Source organism: Cinclus cinclus, chromosome 13, assembly GCF_963662255.1.
Source record: "Cinclus cinclus chromosome 13, bCinCin1.1, whole genome shotgun sequence".
In the NCBI taxonomy this organism is placed as follows: domain Eukaryota; kingdom Metazoa; phylum Chordata; class Aves; order Passeriformes; family Cinclidae; genus Cinclus; species Cinclus cinclus.
The window spans coordinates 9,030,416-9,056,057 of NC_085058.1; the positions used below are offsets into that span (position 1 = coordinate 9,030,416).

Consider the following 25,642-nt stretch of genomic DNA (forward strand, 5'->3'; position numbering starts at 1 on the left):
AACTCACAGATCATCTTTACCATATAATGTTTAGTATTTCGTTACAATTTAATTACTGGACTAATTCAAGATTAACAATAAAAATTGTCTCGGTTGGATTTAGGGGCTTTTAAGAGTTGTAGGGGTGATTGGTTTCCAGTTGGTTGTCTTACATTAAGAAACACAGAATTGCTTTGGGAAGAGCTCAGGCTAATATGACTTGCAGGCTCTATTTTTCCAGTTTGAACACTGGCACAGATTTATCAAATCCCTATGACTGTGTGTGTGGGTTTGTGAAAATGCTCAGTGGTATTTCCAAATGGCCCTGAGTCCTCTGCGTTTTACGTTCCCGAGTGACTTTTAGCAGCATCTTAGCTGCAGTCTGAATTGATCACCTGGCAATGAAGAGAAGCGGCCTCAGTTTCTGGGTTAGTCAGAATAACCCTGCAGAAGTGGTTGTGAGCCCCAGAACATGCAGAGGGGTGATGGGCTGGCGTTCACAAGTCTGGCTCTGTTCCTGCTTCTGGCTTGGGTTTATTGTGTGAGCTCAGGCACCAGGCCCTGCTTCAGTTTCCCTTCATTCTACTGTGCCTTACCTACTTTGGGAATCCCTTCTCAATAAAAAGATCTACTTCTGATTGCATTTTTACAAATAATAGCTGACCTGCGCAAAGCATATCTGTACCAGATATACTATTTGTTGTTCTATATGTTAAATGCTAAAATGAATAAACACCCCCCCCCCCAAAAGCCCCATATGAAAACCCACACTAAACCTCAAACATAATCACATAATCCTTTCTTCCTTACTTTTTTTTTTTTTTTTCCCCCCCGGGATCAAAATATTTTACACGGCTCTTTGCAACTTAATTTAAAATTCAGTATAATCATAGATCAGACAGCATGTTAAATCTGAATTAAAATCTTAGCAGTTTTTAATTTTAAATTTGGATGCCAATTTGCACTTGTACATTAATGAATTGAAATAGTTTCATGAATTTTGGAGAGTATTCAGCCTTTTGGGGGAATTATTTTTTCTTTTTGATACCTGGTGATGGCAAATATAGAAGTATTAGATTTGGTGACATAAAGTAATACCTGAAAGTGATCTGAGGTCTCATAGGTATTTTTAAATGATTCTGTAATTTATTTGTGAACTATTCTGTATCTTGGGAACAACTCCTGGTTCCTAGAGTGTCATGAGATTTTGTTTTTGCAGAGTGCTCTTTCAGCTAGATGCCTTTAAAACACCCAGAGAAACACTGTAGATCTGTGCCACTCTAGAATTTCAAAAGTGTACATCAAAAGCTTAAAAACATTGTGGTGTCTGCACAGATTGACTTTTGAAGAATACATTAAAATTTATTAAATGTAAGTTATTTTGTAATGTGATAACGAAGCTGTGCACCAATTAAGTACTTGTGATCTTTTTATTCATAGTTTAGGACAAAACATTGCTAATTGTCTTGCAGGAATTATGGATAGTGATGGTGTATGCAGCGTCTTTCAGTTCCAGTGGTAGCTCTTGCATTTTAGCTGAGAATGGGTATAAAATTATTGAATTACATCTTTTAACAAAAGGTTGTTTCTCTCCATGCTGTGTGAGAAAAATTCAAATACTTGTAGATGACGTGATGTATTTTCACATGGAACAAAAAATTAATGCCTCAGAAAATGTAAAGGATGCCTGCATTTAATGGTGAAATCTCAGAAGTGCTGTTAATATCTTTCTGATTAATAGTGGAAAGAAAGAGATGAACTGAACATATATGGACTCAATTAACAGGAAAATCAGTGAAAAGGAGAATTAATTTATATAGGTTTAAACATTTTTTAGCTAAGACCTGATTCCTGCTATTGCTTATCAGTCCTGACAGTTTTGCCAGTTGATAGAAAAGCAAATTTTATTCATAATTATTGTCTGTGGGTACATGGCATCACAGCTTAGCTGGATGAAAGTGGTAATTGTAGAAAGTTCTGGAATGACACAAAGAGCTTCAGATTTTGCTTTTCTAATTAATTTGCCTGTTCAGTTGTGTGGTTTCTGTGCTGTTTTTTATTTATTAAATTTAATTTTTGTTTTTTATTTGTTTCTCCATTAGGAGCTGCCTAGGAACCCCCAGGCTGAGCTGTACATTTAAGGTTCACTTCAGTGTGGACTGTGCTAACAGTGCTCCCACGTGCTTCATGCTTTTGTGCAATGTAATGAGAAGCCCAGAAGTTCTATTTATTACATTTACTTGTTGCTTAAATACCACAGGAAGGACTAACAGGAATTTGATTTAAGGTGTCGGTTGCACAATATAGTTGTAGTTAATTGAAGAACTTTAGATCTCCAAAAGGTTGTGGGGTTTTGATTTGTTTGGCTATATATATTGGGTATATAGGTATGGGAGCACTATGAAATATTCATCCGTGATGAATAATTCAAATTGTAAATTAATGATTTATTTGCATCTGAATATTGATACCTTCACAGTGAAAATGGGTTTACTTTTCATACTGGTATGTTGATCTAGAAATTTCAAGGAGCTGGCTTGCTTACTTTTTTTTTACAGATTATCAACAATTATCAGAGGGCAGGATTGTTTGAAAAGTTGATTGAAGTCTTCCTACTTGGTCAATAAAGTAATTAAATAATCTCAACCAGTAAACACCCATAACTGTAGCCAGAGATAGTGACAGCCCCCCTTGTTGTGCCTTGGGTGAAAAACAAGGTGCAATGCTTGGAGCATAAATTTGGAATCTAACTCTGCCTGAATTTCAATTCTGATGACATTTATAATAATATTAAAAAAATTAATCTTACTCCTTCAGTTTTTCTGTGTGTGAATGATGGGACATGGCTTGTCTCAGAAGAATATGACTGTGGGTAAGTGACATAAGCTCAAAACATCATGTGAGCAGTGACCTAGTGTCCCTGCAGTCTCTTCACTCACTGTTTGCTTTTACCTCTGACTGCACAGAGTCAGCTCATATGAATGGTTTTGGGGGGTGTGTATGTCCCTGTAATTTAGCTTCTTTTTTTTTTTTTCTGCTTTGATGGTATTTTCTGACTCTAGTTTAACATAGTAAAAGTTGCTGTGCTGTGTTTGGCTTCTGAGCTCATCAGTAACATTTTTAATTGCTACAAAAGTGTTCTGACAAGCAAACCTTTTATGAACTTGGAGTGGGGAGAGAGAGAATGGGAAAAGTCTCTTGCATTGCTTGTCTATTATTTACTGGCTAAAGAGATATCAAAAGTGTTCTTATAATGGAATTTCAAAATGGATCTGGAACTTTATTCCTCCTGCTATAACTGCTTTCCAATATTGTTTGAAGAGGATTTCTGGTTTCTTTTCCTTTGTTTTCTTCTTATTGTTAGTCACAGTCACTTTGGTATATGGATGTGTGCTAATTATTCTCAATCAGTCTGTTTAAATAATTCAGAGTAAAGGCCTCAAAGGACCCTCTAGGTAGCAGGTCTGATTTAGAATAGCACAGTCTTTGTAACATGGGCCCTTTTCTTTCCACTCTGCCCTTCCTTCTCTTTTTAATTGAAATGTCTCTTGTATTGGCTTTTAGGGTATCTCTTTTTCAGTGATATTTTATTTAACACTGTCATCCAGATACAAGCTGCTACTGTAAATAATGATACTGTTCCAGACTTTCCTCCGTTTGGCAAATTATCTTCTCGGTGTTCACTTTGTGCTCTGCACAAAAGCAGATGCTAGTTTCTAAATATTCCAGTTAACTGTGTTTGTTTCTATTAGCAATGTCTGACATGCTGGATTTTAAACCTGATCTGTGTTTCAATAAGCTGATTCTAGCCATTGCATTCAACCAGACAGGACTCTCTTAGCTGGCACTAGCCTCAATAGCTCACTTGGAGAATTTAAGAGATTTCACCCCTTCTCACAGATTATTTACCCAACCAGTCTAAATAACAGCATTTGCCAAAATTGCAAGCTGTTTATGAGCATTTTTTCTATTTATCTATTATTTTTATTATTTTAAAGAGATTTGATTCATGCAATAAATTTTGTTTATAAGTTTTGTTTATCTCCTTCTGATAGAAGGATATATGCTCAGAGTTACTCTTCATTGTTTCCATCTAATAAGTTATTGCTAGGTGTAAACAGCATTCTTTGTTTCTATTATTTTCTGCTGTGAAAAGCAGAGTAGTAGCAGAGTTTTGTCAGGAGTTAAGTTCACTGCTGCTACTGACTCCAGCTCGCTTTAATAGTTACTGTAATGCTTTGTCTCAGCTGCTGAGTTGGGGAGAATGAAAGGCTAGACCTAATTTTGGAGTGGTCACAGTGCTGAGGAAGCTCAGTCTGGCACAGGAGCTCCTCTGCAAATTATGCAGGAAAAGCGGATAGTGTTTTAAGGGCATATTGATTTATTATTGTCTCCTGGGTCCAAATTCACATGTTGATGCATCATTAGATTCAAATTGCTGTTGTTTCTCAAGCTCCTCAAGAGAATATTCCACCTCAGTGTTGTGTCTTGTATATATATTATTCAGGGAAATAATATCTGCAGGCTCTGTGGCTTGAACTTGTTTATGGTGGCTTCCAGGCAGAGAATACACTTATCTTTTTGTAACAGAGGGTAGTGACATGCAGAGTACACTTGTTCAGATTCCACTTAGTACAAAAAGAGGGGCAGACCCTTTCAAGGGATCAAATCCTGTCTTGTACTGCTACTGAAATCAAAATCAACAGAAGTAACTCTTGAGCTAGACTGGAACATGACAAAAATGCAGACAGGTCTGCCTTTGTGACGTTACTGGTATCACACAGCCTTTTCTGGTTCTGCCACGAGTTAAGGAATGCTGGCTGAATCCACACTGACTGTGAGCCCTCTTCCACATCCATTCCTTTTTTTTTCTTCTCTATCTTTTCCTCTGAGTGTATTCCCATACAGACCAGCTATTCTGGGTATCCAATTTGCTTGTGAAGTGCTTTTTCTGTCTGAGTGCTGTGTAGTGCCTGGAAACCCTGAGTGGTTTCTATGGACAAAGCCCTGCTCCATGTTGCAAGTTAAAGTCCATCTAGCAGGCATCATACAGGGACTGTTATCTAGAGGAGGGGAATGGATTCACTCTGCTGTAGTTTTCCATTAGTGTTCCACCGCATGTTTTTGCAATTCCTTTTAAGTTTTTGTTTCTGCTAGTCAGTAATTGACATTTATTTTCTCACTGTTGTGACCTCAGGCCTGGAGGCTTAACTCACATTGCAGTCAGTGCTGTCACTGGCAAGAAAAAAATCCTCTTGCTTAAATGGGTAAACATGATTGAACAAAATGTGTAGGCCATCTTAAACCTGAATGGATACAGGAATAGAGCTGTCTGTCTATCCTGGGCAAGTGAAGATGGACATCTCTGACTTTTGCCTGAGTCTGGTCTGTTACACCTCCACTTGTGTTTACCCCAGTGTAGGTTTGGTTTTTCCTTTGTGTATGTGGCCAAACAACAGCATATGTCCAGTTTCCAGACCAGAGCTGGCAGCAGCTCAGGAAGCTATTCTGTGGTTTGTCCTCTTTGCCTGGAACTCCTACTACTGCTCAAAAACCCCTAGAGAAATGGGTGTTGACTTATGTGAGACTCCAAGGCAATGCAGGTTGGAGCCTGGGACTGTACTGTAGTGTGTAGAAATAAAACGAAAATATTAAAGAGTGGACTTTACTTCCTTGGATTAACTGTTCTGATTATCTTGTATTTGTTTAGTTGGAAATTAATGTATGATGTTTTAATGGGTTTCACTACAAAGTTTACAGTATACCCACTTGTTATTCTGCAGTGAATAATTCATTTTGCTAAATTGATAGAGAAGGCTTTCAGTTGTAATTGCTGGAGTCTTTGAAATGTGAAACTGAATTCTTACAATGAAATGGTCATAGGCTGAGTCATTTAGGAAGTTTGTTTAGGTAAGCTGTCAGCTACAGAATCTGTTTGAAAAGATATTTTTGCTCATTTGTTTACCTACTGGGTTGATCTTCAAATTACATTTTATAGATTCATCATTTAGAAATGCATTTATCCTCTGTAGTGAGTGTGTGTATTCATTCAGCACAGAACACCCAAGAGAAACAGATCTTTTCCAGATACAAACTGTAGCTTTTCTTTCTCTCATCCAATACTTCTAGTGACACATTTTTATAATATCCCAGTTCTGCTTACAAACACTAGATTGAGACTTATATCACGTCTTGATTATAATTTTAGAAAAATTTAGAATTTGTCTCCTGAAAATTGATTTCTATGAATTTTTCATAGTACAAGCCAATCACATAAATCTGGTGCCAAAATGCAAAGTGATATGAGAACACCATCAAAATAAGCATGTGTAAACAACTGAATGCTTTCCAACACTTGCCCAGCTGTATTTTACAAATAACACTGAATTAATTTATGTTAATTTTATGTCTGCTAGCTGAATTTAATTTAATACAATAACTTAATATTCTCAGCATATTTGTTCAGGTCTTTAGATTTCAAGGGATTTGTGAGAAATGTGTATTTAACTCAGACTAATACAGTAATGGTAAATTATTTTTCTGTTTTCAGTATTTTTCTACAAATTTGATTTCTACAGTGACTAATATGAGAATATCAATAAAAAAGAGTGAAACAAACTGAGGGGAGGAAAAAAAAAGGAAATTATTGGTTATTACTATTATTTTCTGAAAGCTTCTCAAGTAAATAACTAGAATCATGTCTACCTAAGCCAAATGGTGGCATTTGCACATGCCAGGAATTCTTTGAGAAGTCTCTTGATTCTTCCCATGGTACAGACAAAATAATTTGGAAAATGTTTCATGTTTTGCTGCTGGGACTAGTTTGAGCCTCCTGGTGATGGCCCAACACCCATGAATTGATTATTTTGATACAAATTTAAGTCTCCAGAAGACATAAAAGGTATGAAGACCTGTGTACATCCATTTCCATGTCACAGATGTGTCTTTTGGTATTTTAGCAGTTTCCTGGGTGCAGTGTCCATATCTGGAGAAAGGGCCAGTTCCAGCACTGTATTCTTAATTCAAGTGTCATCTCAATGTGGCACTAGGAAAAAAAAAGATTAGGTAAGGTGTTTTAGATTCAGAATGGCTGCTAGTTTTAGTTTCTTTTATTCACACATTACTACTTCCCTTCTTTTGACAGGTATTAGCTAAAAAATGCATTAAGAAAAATTTAATTCAGTTTCTGCACATGGCTCTTACATTTTCATCCTAGAAAAGAAAATAAAAAGTGCAGAAATCTTTCTCAGTCTTTATTGAACAGTTTTACATAAAACTGTCAGTTCTGAGTATACAGGTTGACTTGAAGAGCTGTCATATGACAGATTTCTGAATCTATTTGCTCTTTTCAGGTGCACATCAAATGCTTTCCATGTAGTTACTGTTCCTTGGAGAATGGAAATTTTTTTTCTTGATCTTTCTATTCTCTATTATTTCTTTTTTTCCCCTTTATTTCCCTAACTGCATATGTGTATGTTTGCTATCTTAAGTCACCAGTACAAATGGAATTCCATTTAGAATTTTGGTTGCATCAGTTGTTACCGAGAAGTGAATTTCAGTTTGCTTAGGTTATCTCAGCTGAATTAAGAAAATTGTCACAAGCTGATTTTTTTTAAAATGGGATCATTTACTTTCCTAAAAGTGATTATAACAGCTTTTAAAATAGCACTGAAAACTACTCCTTGTCAATCATTTTGACTACATGAAATGTGTGAGGTCCAACTGCTTGTGCTTCACCATTGCCTTTGCTTGTATTTTGATTCATAAGAATGCTTAGAAGTCCCGTGCTCTAGAATTATTAATATATTTTTCTCTTATCTTCCACATGACAAATTTTGATCTATAAATATTTCTCTGTTAAAAACAGTGAAACATTGAAGTGTACTGTGTAAAGCTGTGGATTACATAGGATGGTTTTACCAGCTTGCCTGATTGCTTCTTCTGTGAGCATCTGAGGGAGACCACTCAGAGCAGTAATTGAGTGCCTTGACTGAGTCTCTTGTTATTCCTTTATCCTGAATCTCAGGGATAAACAGTTAAGTGGGTGGTGATTACATCATGCACTGAAATGTGTGCCATTTTACAGTAGAATAAACAGACACAGAAAATATAATGAAAGTGCTCCAGGTAAAAAACCAGAAGCTGTTTATTCCAGCCTTTCTGGTTTAATTCACAGAGCCACAAATGATGTATTGTGGAATTCTTTTTGCATTTTGTCTACAACAGTGTTCTGTAGCAGGAATCACCTTGTCTCTTGATTCTTCTTCTTTTATTTGAAACTGAGTCTGCTGATGTTTTCTCACATCAAACCTTGCTATCTGTAAACTGTCTGTTAACATAGGGCTGTACCTCGCAGAAATGCAATTTGGAATCTACGAACTTAGGGGAGTGTTCTTAACTCTTTAAAGACTCTGCATAACTTCTCTTAATGTCTAAATATACTTATGACAAATCTGAGTTTTAGTATTGAAGGAAGAAGTTTGAGGGTGTTGAAAGACCTTAAAATTTCATCTAAATATCTTACAAATATCTCCTGTAAAGAATCTGGTTTACCTGCATGGAGTCACGTTTTTTAGAAGGCTGACATCAACATACAAACTATGACCTCCCTTCCCTTAGTTATTTTTTTCCCTAAGCAAAGCTGAAAACTCCAACCTGTGTAATGAGAATCACTTGTGACCAAAACCAACGACAAATGGGTGGCATTGCACAACACTTTTTATATATGTGTGTATTTACATACCTACCTAATTAATTGTGTTTTTTAGGACACTGACATATCAAATTTTACACTTATAAAACAGCCAGATTCCAGACAGTGCAAATCATACTTTAATATATTATAAAGCTATATAGTAAGCCCACTCTGTGGGCTTCACATGCACATAAAACCAATAGTTACATAAATAATATCAAATGACAAAACTAGAAAGCAGTTTCTGCATACTTTATTTTACAATTCCTCACTAAATATATTTACAGGACACAGAGTTTGCTTTAGTGCAATACATAGTAATGTTGCATAAGTACAAACTGTTGAACTTGTCTAAAAAAATTAAAGAAATAAAGCACTTAACTGATGTTACAGCTAAGTATGTAAAGCAACGTCAATAACTCTGAGTGAAAATGCTAACAGCATCTTTTCTTCTCATAAACTATTTATAGAAACAAACCACAAACCAGCATTACATATTCCAAATTACTACCCCTTGTACAGTACCATATCATTTAAAAAAATTACTTTTTTTAAAGCACATATACTTTACTGTACAGCAACCTGTTTCTACAGATACTGACTTACTCTTTTAATACAAATATGACATTACCGTGGCAGTTTTGAAGAACAAAGTTATCTCAAGATATCAAACATCAGTAACAAACTCTGATAAGCACAGCTTCTTGAGAACCTGCTTTAACAGCATTTCTTCACAGTGATATTTATGAAAGGTTGGAAAAAGAGATTAGCATAAAATATTTCCATCCTTTTTCAGTTTTTATGCAAAAATCATTACTTTATATTGGTAATTATAAAATTACAAACACTTTCTATAAGTAACTGCATCTGTAGTAATGATAGAAAAAGTCATCAGTAAGACACCTAAAATGAGGCTTGCATAATATGAGAATTTGAAGAAAACTAGGTACACCTCATTTTTAAAATAAGAGTAAGGGATGTAACTTAATTTAGAATAAGCAACACAGTTTAACAGGGAACCTGTTATCAATTTAAAAAGCTACTTATTTATTAATAAATGTTAAAAAATAATAAAATTGTGATGAGTTGAAATCAACATTTAAAAAGAGATGATGAAACATTTACTCATAATCTTAGTTTTGGCACTTCATTGGAACAATTACTTTACCAAAGACCAAAATATGTATAAAAGATATACAGCTCCTTGACATACCTTGCAAATATAGTACATAAGTACTGGCAAACACTGAAAACATAGTTAGTTAAACATTCCCACAGATTTGCACATGCATGCACTAGTCAGACGACAGCGTTGTATTTATGTTCTTGGCGGTGACAATCTTGCATTACTTGGGTATTTTAGGCCGTTTCTTCAGCAGATCTTGTTTCTGTTTTAAGTCTTACGAATTCTTTAGCGACTTCATCATTGTTCCTTTGAGAAAGTATTCTAAGGATGGTTAAGCCAGTCTCATCCACGGCGAGGCTCCTGAGCAGGGGGTACCAGGAGGCGCAGCTGCCCCTGTCGGCGATGCCCTGCAGCTGGATCACGGTCATGCCGATGATGCGATCCTCCCGGGCAAAGCAGTAATCCTTCACTGATAGGTGCAGCTCGTAGGCTCCTGCCTTATCTTCCTTACTCAGCAGGCTGTGTGGATTAACAAGGTGAATTTAGAACAAAGAGTGCGGTTTAATTCCCCCAAGGAATTAATTCTCCCTAGAAATCTTGGAAGAATTCAAGTGAGAGCGGTAGTTTAAGTTCTGTAGTTCCATTTTGTTACAACAGAATGTCTAATTTTAAACTTTCTACACGTGTAACCCTTCAGATGTATTGGTGATGGAGCCTCTGCTCTCAGCAGTCTGAATAGAAATGGAATTCCCTCAATAGCTGGAACAGGCAGTTACCTTTCCCTGGAAAGTACATAAAATGTTCTCCAACTGTCAGCACCGTGACTTTAAATCAGCTTCAAAATATACAGAAAATCCCTGGCAGCAGGCATCAAAAGGGGCTTTGTGGTGAGACACAGACAGTGAACTAATTTCTAGTCAGAGCTGGAGGGTAAGGGGAGGAAAATACATTGGTCTCAGAGAGGATGGAGAAGTACTAAATTTAAAATTCCAGGTTAGGTGGAAATTTCTTACTGATTTAAGGATTAAATGGTAACAGCATTAAATAAACAATACTATTAACACATGCACAACCCAATACACATTTAGATAGCTCTACAGGCATGAAGGCAGATATCTAGAAATAATAATCAGTGCTTCTTTCCAAACAAATACCTAGGCCAACAGATTCCTGAGGATAGAATTAGTTATTCCTCTGTAGGGAAATGAACTGTACATTTTAACCAGGTTTTGTTGTTAAAACTTGGTGACTGCCATTCATCTTCATATACAACAAAGATACAAATTACAAAATAATTTTGAAATGGTGTCTATATATCTATGTAGGATGTCTTTTTTGTTGTTAATGGTTTAAAGGCAAAAATAATTTAGGAAAATTTTCAAAAAATATGCAATTGCCAGACATAGAAGACTTACAATTGGAAAGTTTCATTGTACTTTGGTGACCAGGTGTTGCTCTTGGTCTTGGTTCCGTGTTTTCTTTTCTTGTCACTTAATTTAGGACCCAATATGCAAACTTCCACAAAGGGCCGGAACATAGCTGTTGTTTGCCAGTTTAGGTTATTAATTGCTACAACTATAAAGAGATAAAAGAAATGAAGTTAAATAAAATTCTATTGAAACGAGTTCCAATTAGCTACCCTGTATGACTTTGTATAGCCAGTTTATATATAAAATATAAACATGTATTTTACAAATCCTTTACATTTACAGTTTCTTTTTGTCTATTACCTTCACTGCAATTTAAAAAAATCAGCTTATGCTGATCTGAATGAGCCTGTGCTTCTGAAATTCAGGTTGTGCAGAACAAATGCATTTTGTTAAAAATGCAGCTTCTTAAGTCTTGGTGCAGTCGTTCACCACTCAGCTTTTACCATAGTTTTTAGAAGTTGAATTATGTACAAGCAACTGAGAAGTATAATTTGACACATTTTAATTTAGAACTCTGTAACTTATCATAATAACTTTAAATTATCTATACAGAGAGGCATAGACAGTACGTGCCTGCATAATCTGAACTTCTGCTGATGTTGAGTAAGGAAAAAGTGCACTCCTAATCACCTGAAATGTACTTACAGCTTCTCAAGTACTGTAATGCTTCTCATTTTTTGTTTTAGTACTGCTATGTTTGACTTGGGATGTAGTGCTTGGAGGTTTGGTCTTTGTTGCTGCTTTCTTTTTAAAGTTGGTTGCTTGAAACTTACCTTTCACAGTGACTTTATGCTCACCAGTTCCAGGATGGGTAGAGATATCCACCTGTACAGATATCTCACCCACTGAATTATTAGCAGTTTGACCTGAAACAAGAATTACTGGTTAGCACACCTGGTTTCTGGATGCATCAAGAGAAACAGACAGTCAAAGGTGACTGGTATTTTCCTTTAGAAACACTTAAAAATTTGTGATGCTTTTCACATTTAAGTGGGAATCAGTTACAGATTCATAAATGCCACAAAGAACTGGGTAATTGCAAATGTCTATGGAAAGTGTCTCAGTGGAATAAAAAGTCCTGTTCATCTGGAACTTTCCATTCTGGTTGTCATTAGGTGTGTTTGCATCTTGAAATGCAGAAGCTGCGGGGTTTGTCAAGCTTTTCATGTACCTGCTAAAAATCTTATTGCTCAGTGTGTATTTGGAAAGTCATTTCTATATCACTATTGATGAATCCTTTGCTGAACATAATCTCAACAAATTACTGAAGTTCTGCACTAGCACAGACAGAGAGGTTTAAAAACGAAAGAAGGTTGAATGGATGGTAGAGGAACCAGGTACTTATTTTTTTAAGCTTTTGCTTTTGAGCACTAGGGAAAGTTGTAAATAATTTTGTACAGAATGAATCTTTAAAAGGACTTTAAATATTGTCTTGAAAGGTAGCTCAATATATCAGGTTACAACAGTGCCACATAAATAAAATGGAGTATGTTTACTTGTTCTTTGGTTGGATGACTGTGAATGCTGAATTCTGTGAACTGCACTTGCTCCCCAGTGTAATCTCCTGTGAACCACATACTAAAGTAAATTGCTACCCCTTGACAACTGGCTGCTGTTTCTGTGGGTAGCAGAGAAAAGATTCTATATTCATCTTATTTATAAAAAAATTCCCCATCCCTCTGTATGTGAGGAGAAGCAAATATTCCTTTAGAATTTTTCCAGCAGTTTATACAGAAATTAAAGAAGAGGTACAGAGAAGAGGGAAGGGTGTCTTGTGTAATAATAGTGGGGAAAGTGATTTCCCCTCCTTAAATTAGTTTATAACTTGAGTAGTTTTTTTTTCTGTTATGCATAGTGATTTTCTTTCCTGGATTTCCTCAACAGTGGCTTTCTAAAATTGAGCTCTACAGTGATGTTTATTCATTGTTTTGGCTTGATCTGTAATTGTGTTATCTAGATGGCATGAGCATTGCAAGGTCGATTAAATACTCTTACCCCAAGTGTTACTACTTCAGAGAACAAGCCTTTTTTTACCTGGTATATCAAAATGTGGAGACATTTTCACAACAGTGATCATTTCACATGCTTAGAGTTTTTGGACATTATTGTGCATTTCTGAGCTTTCAGGTAAGCTTGGCTTGTAATCTACTTTTGAAATATAGCAGTGCTTTAAAAATATACAATGTCAATTTGTTACTCTATTCATAGATGTCACTGCTGATTTGAAGGGTACAAATTTTGCTATTAGATGTTCCTATTAGATATTGCTATTTCATCATCAGTCAGAGGGTTTGGACCACTACTGATGTGTAAATAAGAAATTTATTAGACATCAGCTTTTTAATGACAAGAGATCTAGCTGCACTGGCAGCAATTAAGTTTCTTGTATTTGAATGATTACTTAAGACTGTACTATATGGAAGCTCTGAGTTGGGGAATAATTCCGTGGCTTGCTCACCATAAATAATAGATAATTTTTTAGAAGAATTTGTACAAAAAGGTAGGAGCCAAACGGACCAGAAAAGCTAAATACTAAGACTCAAAGAATGGCTTTGTTTGGAAGCACGGACTGAAGTATTGCCTGACTATAGCAAAATTTGCTTTTACTTGTGAAGGGAAAGGAAATTCTCATTTGGTGGAGGTCATAAAGTTAAAGCTGGCTTTCTTTTATCTTGCAAACGTATCAATTTTCTCTTAGGCCACCTATCAATGAGTAACATGTTTTTAATGGAGTTATATTTAACCCTGGGTGTTGACTTGTGTGAAAAAGCCTTCCCTTGTATTTGTGGGTTACCTGGATTAAATGCAGACAATGCCTGTAATTCAGAAAAAAGCTTGCCCAGCATAGGAATCCAAAACTATATATGATCTATTTTTATATATAGGGCATTCCCATTGGCTTTGTGATACTGTAAAGTAAATCAAAGACAGCATGGACTGGATGTTCTACAGCATTAATCTGTCTCATTCTTACATATTGGGAAATTCCACCTTTTCAGGTTGCTCCATAATACATGGAATTCAGTCTCAGCACAGGCACCTTCTGTGGTGATGAACCTCTTTATGAATGATGCTTCTGATTTCATTGAAAGCCTTCCTTCAGCTCTGAAGTTTGAGTCGAACACACTGTAACTGTTCTCATTAAAAAGCTTTCAATGCCAAGCCAGACAGGAGAAGAGAACCAGGAATTTGTACCACCTAAATCCTAGGGACACTGCATGGGTAGGATAAACTGAATGAACTGAGAGAATGAGAAGTTCTTGAACTCTCTCCCAATCACAATTAATAATAATTTATCCCTTGCTGCAGTGGAAGATGAGTTAAGCTGATCCTGAACATCACTGAAATTATCAGCTGGTGTCAATTACTTGTTTTAGCTTCTAGCTTAAAACAAACCCTAACCCAGTTTTAAAAGAAGAAAATTAGCATTTTTATTTGATAGCCTTGAGAGCAGGCTGTGGATGGTGGTAACAGTGACATGTGCAGTGTTAGCCACCAATAAGGACAGGTAGGATTTCATCAAGACAAGAATCTATGAATCTGTAAGATTAAACTTGTTCTGTTTCTCCAACTTTTTATTAATTATTTATTTTTTAATTAATTATGCAAAGTACATTCTTGCAAAGGTGTCCTAATTGGTACCTCTTTCCTCTTCCTGGTAGTGCATAATTTACAACAGTGCTCTAAGCAGTACTGCAAATATGTAGTGTAAATAGTCTTCTATGTACAGTACTGCTTGATATAGTTATAAAGAAATCTGTGCAAAACATCACCCAGTTTTATACTAAAAACGGTTGACATTAAAATGACCCTACATTCAGTATTGCTGAGAAAACCTTTGCACAGCATCTCAGCTAGCAGAGACAATTTCTAGTGGAGTCTAGAATATAAACTTGGTTTCTTTTAGTAATCACCCCATCCATCTTCCTCTTTCTGACCTGCTTAACAAACTAGAGATACAATTCCAGGACATTTAGTATTTGCTTATAGCATCTCTTATTGACATTCAAGAACTATGGTACTTCATTTTAACGTCTCTGATCTGTCTATTTCTGCTGTTTTGTTTTCTTTTTTGCTACCACTTCTTGTACAGTCACAGCAGGAATTAGTGATTCTGATTGCACTACAGAAAGGTCCATTTATCCTACTACATTTAATAAGCCAATTTAGCTGACAATAAATCTCTACATGCACTGCAGAGGATGATTGCACTTTTCTTCCTTTAGTACTATAATATAACTCATTTGAAGGCCAACAAACTTATAAATGATTCTGCCTCATGTTTGAAAATCTTATGGATGTTTAATTATTACTGCTTGCTCTCTAATATCTGCTTTACGTTTTATTTGTTAGTATATTTATATAATTCAAAATGCAGAATCCTCTTACTGGTGGGTGGTCACATGCATTTAAAGTGAAGCCATTCTTTTTAGCAAAACTATAAAGAACAAAAAATATCTCCTCTGGCCAGAGATGCTTGCTCCTCAGGGAATAGAAAGGCCTAGAAGTCAGGCTTTTATTCCTCCTTAATTAGCACCTGGAATGGCATCAATGTGAGAGCTGTTGTAACACTCAGTTTGACAGAAGACAGACATTTTGGACCAAGGACCAAGTTAAATATTTCTTAGTCACGATAGTCATAATCATGACATGCACAGAGAAATTCCACTGCCTTCTATTTCTTAGTTGATGTCTTTGGAAAAGGTGAACTTGGGCACTCTGAGAAAAAGGCAGAATATGAAAATGGAAAAATGAGTCACATATGTTTTGTAAAAACAAAACAGTAGCTCCCTATACTTTCTGGGATAATATTCCTGCTAAATACAATAGACTCTTACTAAATCAGTTCTGTGTGCATGAAAGTAGGTTTCTGTGGAAGGATTCCTTTGTATTGCTTGATCTTTTAGCAGAAAAAAATGTTCTAAAATGAGGAGGACTTTGGAAAGTAATTTCTAGGTTTGCATGAAAAAAGATCCCATCAAAAATAAATGGGATTCACAGAAAATGAGTTAGCATAAAATTTTGGAATGTGGTGACTTCAGTATTTTGCCCCAAAGTAGCCAAAGATAATAAACAAGACTGAAAATTTGTATGATTGTATCAAAATCTGTGGAGGTTTTAATACATTTCTCTCTCTCACTCTTTTTTATTACCCAAATATTAGAAAGCTGGCTGAGCACTGGGAGCCAGGCCAGCTGACCAGGCACTGCTGCCTGTGGGATGCCAACCTCTGCTGTTTGCCTCATTGGATTTTTCATTTAAATACTGTGCTTTAGCCTTACTTTCTAAATGGGACATAAAAATGAACAGGTTGAACAAGTACTCAACCTTTCATAGTTTCCAACGCTCCAGGAATTACACAAGTTATGAAATCAGCACTTTAATCCAGACATGTATTTGTCATCTTTTGATTGATTATGCCAATAAAATACATATATTTGTCTGGTGTTGAGCTGCTAATTTATTAGGAGAGAAAATATCAAGGAGACTCATTGAGTTATTTTTCACAGGAACCTAAGACTGATTTGGAGGAAAACCTTGAGTGCATTTTTTAACATTTTCATTTAATCCACAAAGAGTAAGTTAAAGCTGAATTGTTAGGAGAGGGATGTAGCAAATGGTTGATAATTATATGTTTTGGGTGATTCTGAGAACCAAGTTCAGCACTTGAAGGATGACTTCAGCAACCATTTATTCACCATGCTGCCATACAAAGATTGAAAAGATTTAGATTTGTATTTCATCAGCAAATGTAAATAATTTGTCTAAAGGATCACTTGTTGTGTTGGAATTAAGGTTGGCAGGGGATTGGGCAGCATCTGTAAGCCTCTCCACAGCTGTGCAAAGCCCCACTATCCAAGTACATTCCCTTCCATTGGAATTTCTGTGGTGCCAGTAGGGTGCGAGGCACTCGGAACACAACATAAAAGCAGGGTGTTGTGTGAGTGGAAGTCTTGCTTTGAGTGCTGGCATGGAATCCCCAGCTGAAGCCTTTCCCTTCACCTCTGGCAGGGAAAGCCATGCTCCACACAGCCAGGGCTGCCACTGCACAGCTCAGGGGTCCCCCAGAGCTGCAGCTGCTGCTCTGCCCACATGGGAAAGGAGCTGGGGATGAGCCAGCTTTGGTCTGGGAGGTGTGCATCCAACTGGCCTCATCTACCCCTCTGTATGTATATATTTATATATATATTGATATATATGCATGTATTCTGTCCAGTGTTTTACCCAGACAACAGACAGGCCTCTCCAAAGGTCTCTAGAGGTATTGAATGCCCTGCTTCTAGTAGGAAGTTATTTTTTAAAATTGATGTCATATAACTGATGGTTACCTGTAGCTTATGTTTACATTCTTAAAGTCTTAGAGGAAACTGATATACAACTTACTTCTAATTTAGGCGCTTTACTCTTTCATTTAAGGAATAACCAAAAATTTTGTAATGTGACAGCCTCTTAAGTGAATATTTTGTAAAGACCTTCTGTTTACCAGCAGTGTGGTTTTATCTGTGTGAACTTTAAAAAAATAATTATTTTTTCTGTCACTATTCTGAGTGTATTTGCTTTGCTATCAGCATATGATGGAATATTTTTATGAGTTGTAATTCAGCAAGTTTCTTCTTTGTTCTTATCTTTCCTGTTTGTTGCTTGTAGTAATATGCTGATTTTGCAGCTTGTAATGCACATCTGTTTGTTGTTTTTTTTTTTTTTTTCTTCATGAGATAAGGTTGTGTAACACATGGTTCTGACCTCAATTTGAAACTACAGTGGAGGAAGCAGGGATTATTTCTTGAGTTAAATTCTGTCTGAAGTATGGGTTATGAGAGAACTGGAAATGTTCTGTAGGACTTAAATTTCCTGATAGAATACAGGTATAGCTTTCAAAATATGACAATTAATAATACAATGGTTTTGACAAGCAGCAGAAGAAAAGGTCTTTCTTTTTCACCTATAAGCGCTGTTAAACAATTTAAGCAATTTTTCTTTTCTGTAGTATGATGTCATCTATCTGCTTGCTTAAACTATAATTAATATCAGATTATTGTTTTAATCTCATTCCATATGTTTATGAAATACTTGGTTCTGCTTTGCATTGTATAATTACAGGTTGCAAAGGAACAAAGAACTGAATTTTAGCTTGGCAGTTGAATTTGTCTTCATTTTTGATTGTGTAACTTCCTTCCCTGTGTTAGTGACTTCACCAGACAAGGATGGAGTTACTGTTAGAGATAAGCATATTTACTTAAGGAGGATGAGTATTGTATTTTCTTGTTCTCAGATACACCTTCCCTTTCTAGCTTTCAATTGTCTGGCATAAGAATGAAGAAATCTGAATCAGGCCAGCTGAAGTAAAGTCTTGTCTGCAGCCTTGCAAACACACAGGTAGGCTTTGCAGTATGAGCTCTGTGTTGCGAGATGAGTATTGGTTCTTCTGTTTAAGTGATACAAACTGTTCTAAGTCAAGCTAAAAAATATAATGCAGAATCCTGCCATTATGTATTATTCTATAACAACATTTGTGAACTGGAGCTGCTGTAAATTTGTAAGAAAAAGATATTTCTCTATGTCCAATAAATAACCATTTTAGATGCAAGAGGGGTGTTTACTTTGGAGAAATTAGTGGTAATAAATGAGAGCTATTTCAGGAAACTCTGTTTGGACTTTTTTATGTAGTTTGCTAAAATTAAAATAATATCTGTTCAAATGTTATTAGTGTTGATGTTAAACAAATGTAAATATTCACAGCACTGGCTATAGTTTATGAAATTACTGAAGATTCAAGGCATCTGCTAAACTAAACCATAGCCATTTAATTTTGATATACTTTAAGTAGTTTAAAAGGTGAGGTATGACTTAAAGAGGTGACTGCTTCTCTCTTCTTTTTTCAGGAGTGACTTAACAGAAGCTTCACCAGTACTGGTCTCAGCACAGAGTAAGGGTGAGTACCATGGGGCAGGAAAGTTCATGCAATAGGCCAGCAGAAGTATAGTGGGAGCCTGTCCTTTGGCTTCTAGAGTTCTGTTTTGATTGTGAAGATGTGGTTAAATTTAGCTCAAGTTTGATTAAAATTGTCTTGTCCTGCCTGACCTGAAATTTGTCCAATTTGGCTCTTGCCAATGTACAAAATATAGGGTCCTTTGCAGAAGACTGGGAGCCTTCCCTGAAATTCTGGGCTGGCTGCTGGCTGCCTTCCAGCTGTGAACCAGTCATGGGGGTTCCAGCCCTACAGCACTGAACCCCCAAGTTCCTGCAGCTGAGCTGGGTTTTACAGGTCAGGCTTGGTGCTGTGCTGCTATTGCACAACTGATTCATGCTTGGCTCAAGCAGACTGTGCACACAGAACAGTTTGGTTACAAAAGATTTTGAAAGCGATCCATATAATAATCTGGATGTATGCAAGAATGTTATCCTGTAGCTGAATTCAGAGGAAAAAAACCCACCCACTTTTACAGCATGGGCTAATGATTACTATTGTTATTATCAGTGCACAGATAAAATGACTAATTACAGCTGACAGAAGTCCAGAGTAAATAAAATCAATCTGAGATCTGGACTTCAGGTGCTCTGCTTGGTAACGATGTACTGGGGGTGCACGATTCTCATCTGGCTGTGTTTTATGTGCTCTTTGCAGAGGTATCAGTCACCTCCTAGTTTGTAAAATACTGGTCACTGAGGCTTTGGAATGCAGTTCTCCCCATTATCTGCCTTCAGGTTTGGCTAAATCCTTTAGGTCTGTATCAGTGTCCTTTTTAGAGACTCCAGAAGTGACCTGCTCCATGGAATGGCTCTTGGCAGTGACATCACTTGTGTATGATTGAATAAGAAAACTGATCCAGATGAATGTGCTTACAACAGGCCCTGCAGAATCAGCTGCCTCCTTTCTGGGTAATATTAAATGTGAAGTTCAGCCAGGTGGAACTAAATTTCATTACTAGTTTATAAATCGTTCTATGTATTATTAGAAAAAGTTTTCCCATCAAACAATACTGATAATTTATTTGCAAAAGAAAATGCTGCTCTGCATGTTTTATATTTGTGGGTTGGGATTAAAACAGGACAAGTGCTTAGCATACTTTGCTTATTTTCTGGAAATGTTTATACAAAGGGACAGTCATAGATTATATCCCCCTTACTATCCTATTGATACCAATGTTAAAATCTGTAATGATCAGAGTTTCCAAAGGATTTAATCTCCAAACAAACACACTGAAAATGTGTGGCAGATCTGGGGTAAGAGAAGAGAAACCTCTCCTCTTCCTCCTCTGCCAGGCAGAAAGGCAAGCATTTAATGAGCTATGTCACTGAGAAAGCTAAGATGGTACCTGTACTGTCTATATCTTTATTTATTAGACAACATTTTTCTTTTATCCTTACTTTTCATAGAGTGGTTAAGATTTGTGTTCACAACACTGAGTGAGCATTAAATTTACAATTTAATTAGCATAGAATCATTATATCTGGAAAAGACCTTCAGCCATGACAAATCATTATATGGAGAATTTTTTTTTTAAAAAAAAGCAGTTACTGAAGAAGTTACTGTCAGATTATGCTCCTCACTGTCATTTGCTTACTCCAACACTTGTCTGTTTTGAAAAGTCTTGAGAATCTATAATGCTGCTTTGAAAAGAAAAATCATCAGAGTAAGATTACAGCACTTAATTTCATTATGCATTTGAAAAAGGCAGTAGGAATTTTGCTTTCAACTATTTAGTCTGCTGAAACCACCACAAGAAAAACTATGAATCCCTGAGTCATAATTTTAAAAGTTAGGAATAGTTTTATTATTATTTTATGCAAATTTCTTTGTTGCCAAGATCTTTAGGAATGTGTGGGCACAAAGGCTGGGAAACAAAACTCTGGTTCAAGCCACCACGTGTCTTTAGAAATAGTGGAGATCATAGTGTTGGATAATTTGGTTATTGCTATTGAAAGTGATCCTCCTGCCTGAACACAAATACAGGAAAGAATCAAGGACCATAACACACTTCTACAGAGCCATTATCACAGAATCACAGAATCTTTATACTTGGAAGAGACCTCCAAGATCATAAAGTCCAACCTTAGGCTTTCTGTTTGTGTGTTAATTCCCCCTTCTCATGCCAATCAGACATTTTTGCTCTTTAGCTTCTTAGAAAACTGCAGCTTAGTCTTATGAGGGAGAAACTGTTTTAACCTGTGGGTAGAAGTAAGCCTGATTATCTGCTTCTTGTAGTCATTACAGGAAGACCAAGCATACAGTTCTATCTGCATTCTATCTACAATATATGCTTTCTTTACATTTACAATATTTTTTCCATTGCTTTGAGCTTAATTATATCCGACTGTCTATTGATTATGGATTGGAAATGTGCAAAAAATAGGCCAAATATCAATCTGATGATATTCCAGAGAAAGCTTCTGATATGCAAACAGGGTCACTTTAACTAAAAGCTAATGATACAGTTAGAGCTGTGAGGCTGGAGATCATAATAGATAAGAATTTAATTCTTTTAAATGAGGCATTAAAGGATAATGAAAAGTTATGAGTCACTTTTCCTTAAGTTTCATTCCCAGTGGCTACATTTCTAACAAGACTGGTGTGCAAATATAGGCATGGTAATGTGTGCACAGAAATGAACACAGACCTCAGGCTGAAATCATGCTGAAAATCAGAAAATTAAATTTTGTGGTTCAGGATTTATAAAAGATCACTAATGGCTTAACTATTCTTTTTGTCCTGAAGCTACAATGTAGGTATGTGTTAAAGAAAAGCGAAATACAGAAAAACAAAAATCCAACCAAAAAATAAAAGTAAGTAACAATTTTCTGCCTGAATCCATATTGCTAATTTCTGTTTTGAGGAGGGGGGGAAAAAATACTCTATTCCCTATATATTAGAGTTTTATAGCTATTTTCTCATTTTTATTATATGAGTTATCAATAGAGATGTCAGTTTTAATATGGAAATATCTTAGGAAATAATTCCTTGGAAATAATCTTGGGGCAAGCTACAAACCTCATGTTTCATGCTTTTTGTACTGTAACATATTTTACTTCAGAAGTAAAAGCAACTGATTTCCAGCTTTACAGCCCAATTAAAACTTTCTGATTCTTATGAGCTGGAGCAGGGTAATTAATTATATCAGCAAATTGTATTTTTTCCCAAAGACATGAAGTGGCAGGCAAGTCATTTTACAAATGCTCATTACATTCAAAAGAAAACTAGTAAAGATTACTATTATGCAAAAATTAGGAGTTTCTAGAATGAAAAAAACATTCAGCTTGGAATATGTGTGCAGTGCTCCAACAAATAACCCTGGTGTTCAGTGTGCTTCCAGAGCTCAGGGACTGTCCTTGCTGTGCAGCCACCAGCCCCTAAAGGAACTGTCCCCAGATAAGCTCCAACAACAGCATTAGAGAAGGGATAACATCAGTAACATCACATTTGTGTCAATAAACTCTAAAATACCACAGGGGGTGCAGAATGTAATCTGCAATCAATAATTTAGAACATTTAAAATATATTAGGATGCATTTCTATGTCCCTTACAGATCACTTACTCTGAGAAGTTTGTGTGGCTATAAATTTCTTTATCAAGGCGTCAGTAGTTTGTGTGTAAAGGCTGAGAGCATACTTGAGGGACTGTAGGTCTGGGCTCTTTTCCAGGAAATTCTTTTTCAGCCCACTTCCTCCAGCATGGAAGTATTGCTAAAATGAAAAACAAATATGGTTGTTCACAGAGGAAAAAAAAGGCCTCAGTTACAGACATGCAACTTTAAGTAAAATTCTTAAGTGAATGTTTAGGAGTAGCAGCAGGTGTGTGTAGATTCATTATAGCATTTGAGATAACTGTCATAATTTCTAGTACAAAAGCTTCTTTCCAAGGGTAAAAAAAAAAAGAAAAAGGGGAAGAAAATAGTATACAGAATTTTGATTTTTGTCTTCATGATCTGAAGTATTCATTTGCCAAAACTGGAGAAACATTTGAAGCATTCTTTTAGGGTGCAGAGAGTGGAAGAAGTTTTAATTCTTTTTCTGAAAACCCTCAAAATATCACAAACCTCTCTCAAATGAAATCGTGGTTTACAAGCACAGATAAAATATACATTCCTTTTTAGGGAAAAGGGAATTTAGTAAAAAATTTTAGAGAGAGTACTCCAGAAGGTGAAGTTTTGAGTAGCAGTGTGAGAAGAGGACTACAGTTCTTCTGGCACAGGCAGATTTGGAAAAACAAATAATGCTTACGACTTTGGTGCCATGCTGACTAAGTAAAGTACATATACAAAAACTATATATACAAATGTATTCTATTATATCTTCAACCCCAAAGCTCAATTCAGAAAGATTAGGGGACAGATTCTTCCCTTTTTCCTCTCACAATGAAAAATTGTTCCCCAAGTTTTATAGAGGACAGTGTTTGATGAATTACTACACATCAGCTACAATGAAAAGATAAATGTGTTACATCCCTTCATTTTGTTCAAACACCTGGCAAAGCATTTTGCAACCACCATTACAGTTCTAGCTCTCAAGATCAATAAAGCTCCCATTAATGGCTAATCAGTAAAAATAAACAATATTTTTCAGGAACACAATGACTACTTGATGAGATGCAATATTGGTCCACTCTGTTCAGGGAGTGTGGGGACTGTAAGCAGAACCTACTGTCCCTGCCTTTTTTGCAAAGGAATAGATGCAACATCTACATTCCAGCTTGCATACACACATCTCCACTAAATGCTATATCCCAGGTTTAACTGGACAGCTCAGCCCTACTGTCCACATCTGCCCTTTCCATTTAATGCACACATTTCACTTTCCAGTTCTCAGGATTCTGCAGGAGATGAAACATAAGTGTTTCATAACAGTTATTATTTACATTTCTGTATTGCTTTTTACTAACTGTTAAAGGGAAAAAATATCAGTAGGAGCAAAATAGGATATGATGTCATCAGGCTGCAGCATTTAATATTGTTTGAATACTATGGGGATAGTGTCAGTTTAAAAGGTTCTGAATAAATCTATCTTCTCATCATTACACACTTATAGAAACATGCATCTTTCCAAGGAAGTTATTTCATACGATATGTTCCAAATAAAGCTCTCATCCTAATTGCTCAAGAGTTCAGTCATGATTTCACTAAGAATCATAACCAATTTCGAAGCAAGTGTTAAAATATGTTAGTATTTCCTGCTATTGGGGCATTACTGTGATTTTTTTTGAAGTTGTGTCTCCCAGTAAAACATTATCTGATGCAGCAGCTATGCATGGCTGAAAGCTCCATGAAAGCTAACAGCCATGTAAAGAAAAAAGACACCTGAGCCTTGTTTTCCTGAGTTCTTAACTATTCTTTTTGTTTTACCCAAAGATGGTAAATTTTGCAAGCAAAACCAGCAATGTGAATGTATCATTACTGTATGGAATTGAATACAGAAAGATAATCTGTAAAACCCTGTTTACTCCTTCAGCTGGATCTGTTATTACCTTGTTCCTTAGAAATAGAAACCTTGAAATAATTCCCCTGCTACTCTTGCTCCTCTCTGAGCTGTTTCAAGGTTTGTAGGTGACCCAAGAGGTTTGAAAGTCACACTGACTAATGCAGGGTCAAGTGTGTGGAAATCAGTGCTGGAGCCACTGCAGTCTCAGCCCAAAGCTGCCAAGTGCCAGCCAAGCCCCTTTGGGTGCTGGTTTCTCTTTGTGGAGGGTCTCTGGGTGTACTCTGTGGTGGTCTCTGGGAACTGGGACAGTGTTAGCAATGAACATTGTCTCTGGGCTGACATAATGAGGCAGCAGAGAACTCAGTCTGAGATAACTGAGGCCAGGAAGTCACTTCTCCTAACTTGCAAACTGCAAATTAAACTGAAAAATATTAAATAACTATATAAATTGCTATGGTTCTTTTTATAGAATGCAACGACTGATGATACACTCTATGTATTTAAGATTAAAAAATATTCCTTTATATTTATCAAAGGATTAATAACACCATCTGCAATTAAATTTTGATTGTTTCTCAGTGAATTAAATGAAAGGAAAAATAAAAAAAGACTGTAAATAGAGATACTGCAAAACCCTTCCTTATCATAATCAGCTACCCAATTTCTGAACACACACAACATGCCATTTGTACCATTCTCCTATTCTTATCTGGGCAACCATGATTTCTGCTTTTAACTAAACTACATTTATTAAGCATTACCAAAAAACTTCTATATTTTGATCATTAAGCTTATGAACTACATTCCTAAATAAACATAGCAGTCTTTTTTTCTTGAGTTAACTCATAAAGTTTGCCTTTTTTCACTTTCTACCAGTGTAAGCCCAATTTCTGCACGATCAAAGTTTTTTAAAGCATTTTGGAAATGATTTTGCCATATTAGATTGTAAGTACAGCAGGCAGTTATAATGCACACAGTCATTGCCTTACAATTTGAAA

The 25,642-nt window shown here is 36.1% G+C and overlaps 1 protein-coding gene across 2 annotated transcripts in view; it reads right to left on the minus strand.

The window, feature by feature from the left end:
• Positions 1-9,805: 9,805 nt before the first annotated feature.
• The window catches only part of UNC13C (unc-13 homolog C), a 128,110-nt gene continuing 112,273 nt past the window's right edge, over positions 9,806-25,642 (minus strand). For both annotated transcript variants that reach the window (XM_062501805.1, XM_062501804.1), the window contains 4 exons: positions 22,766-22,913; positions 12,004-12,096; positions 11,216-11,375; positions 9,806-10,319 (listed from right to left, as the gene is read on the minus strand). In XM_062501805.1, coding sequence (XP_062357789.1) covers positions 10,034-10,319; positions 11,216-11,375; positions 12,004-12,096; positions 22,766-22,913 — 687 coding nt within the window. In that variant the 3' untranslated portion in view covers positions 9,806-10,033. The remainder of the gene's footprint in view (positions 10,320-11,215; positions 11,376-12,003; positions 12,097-22,765; positions 22,914-25,642) is intronic.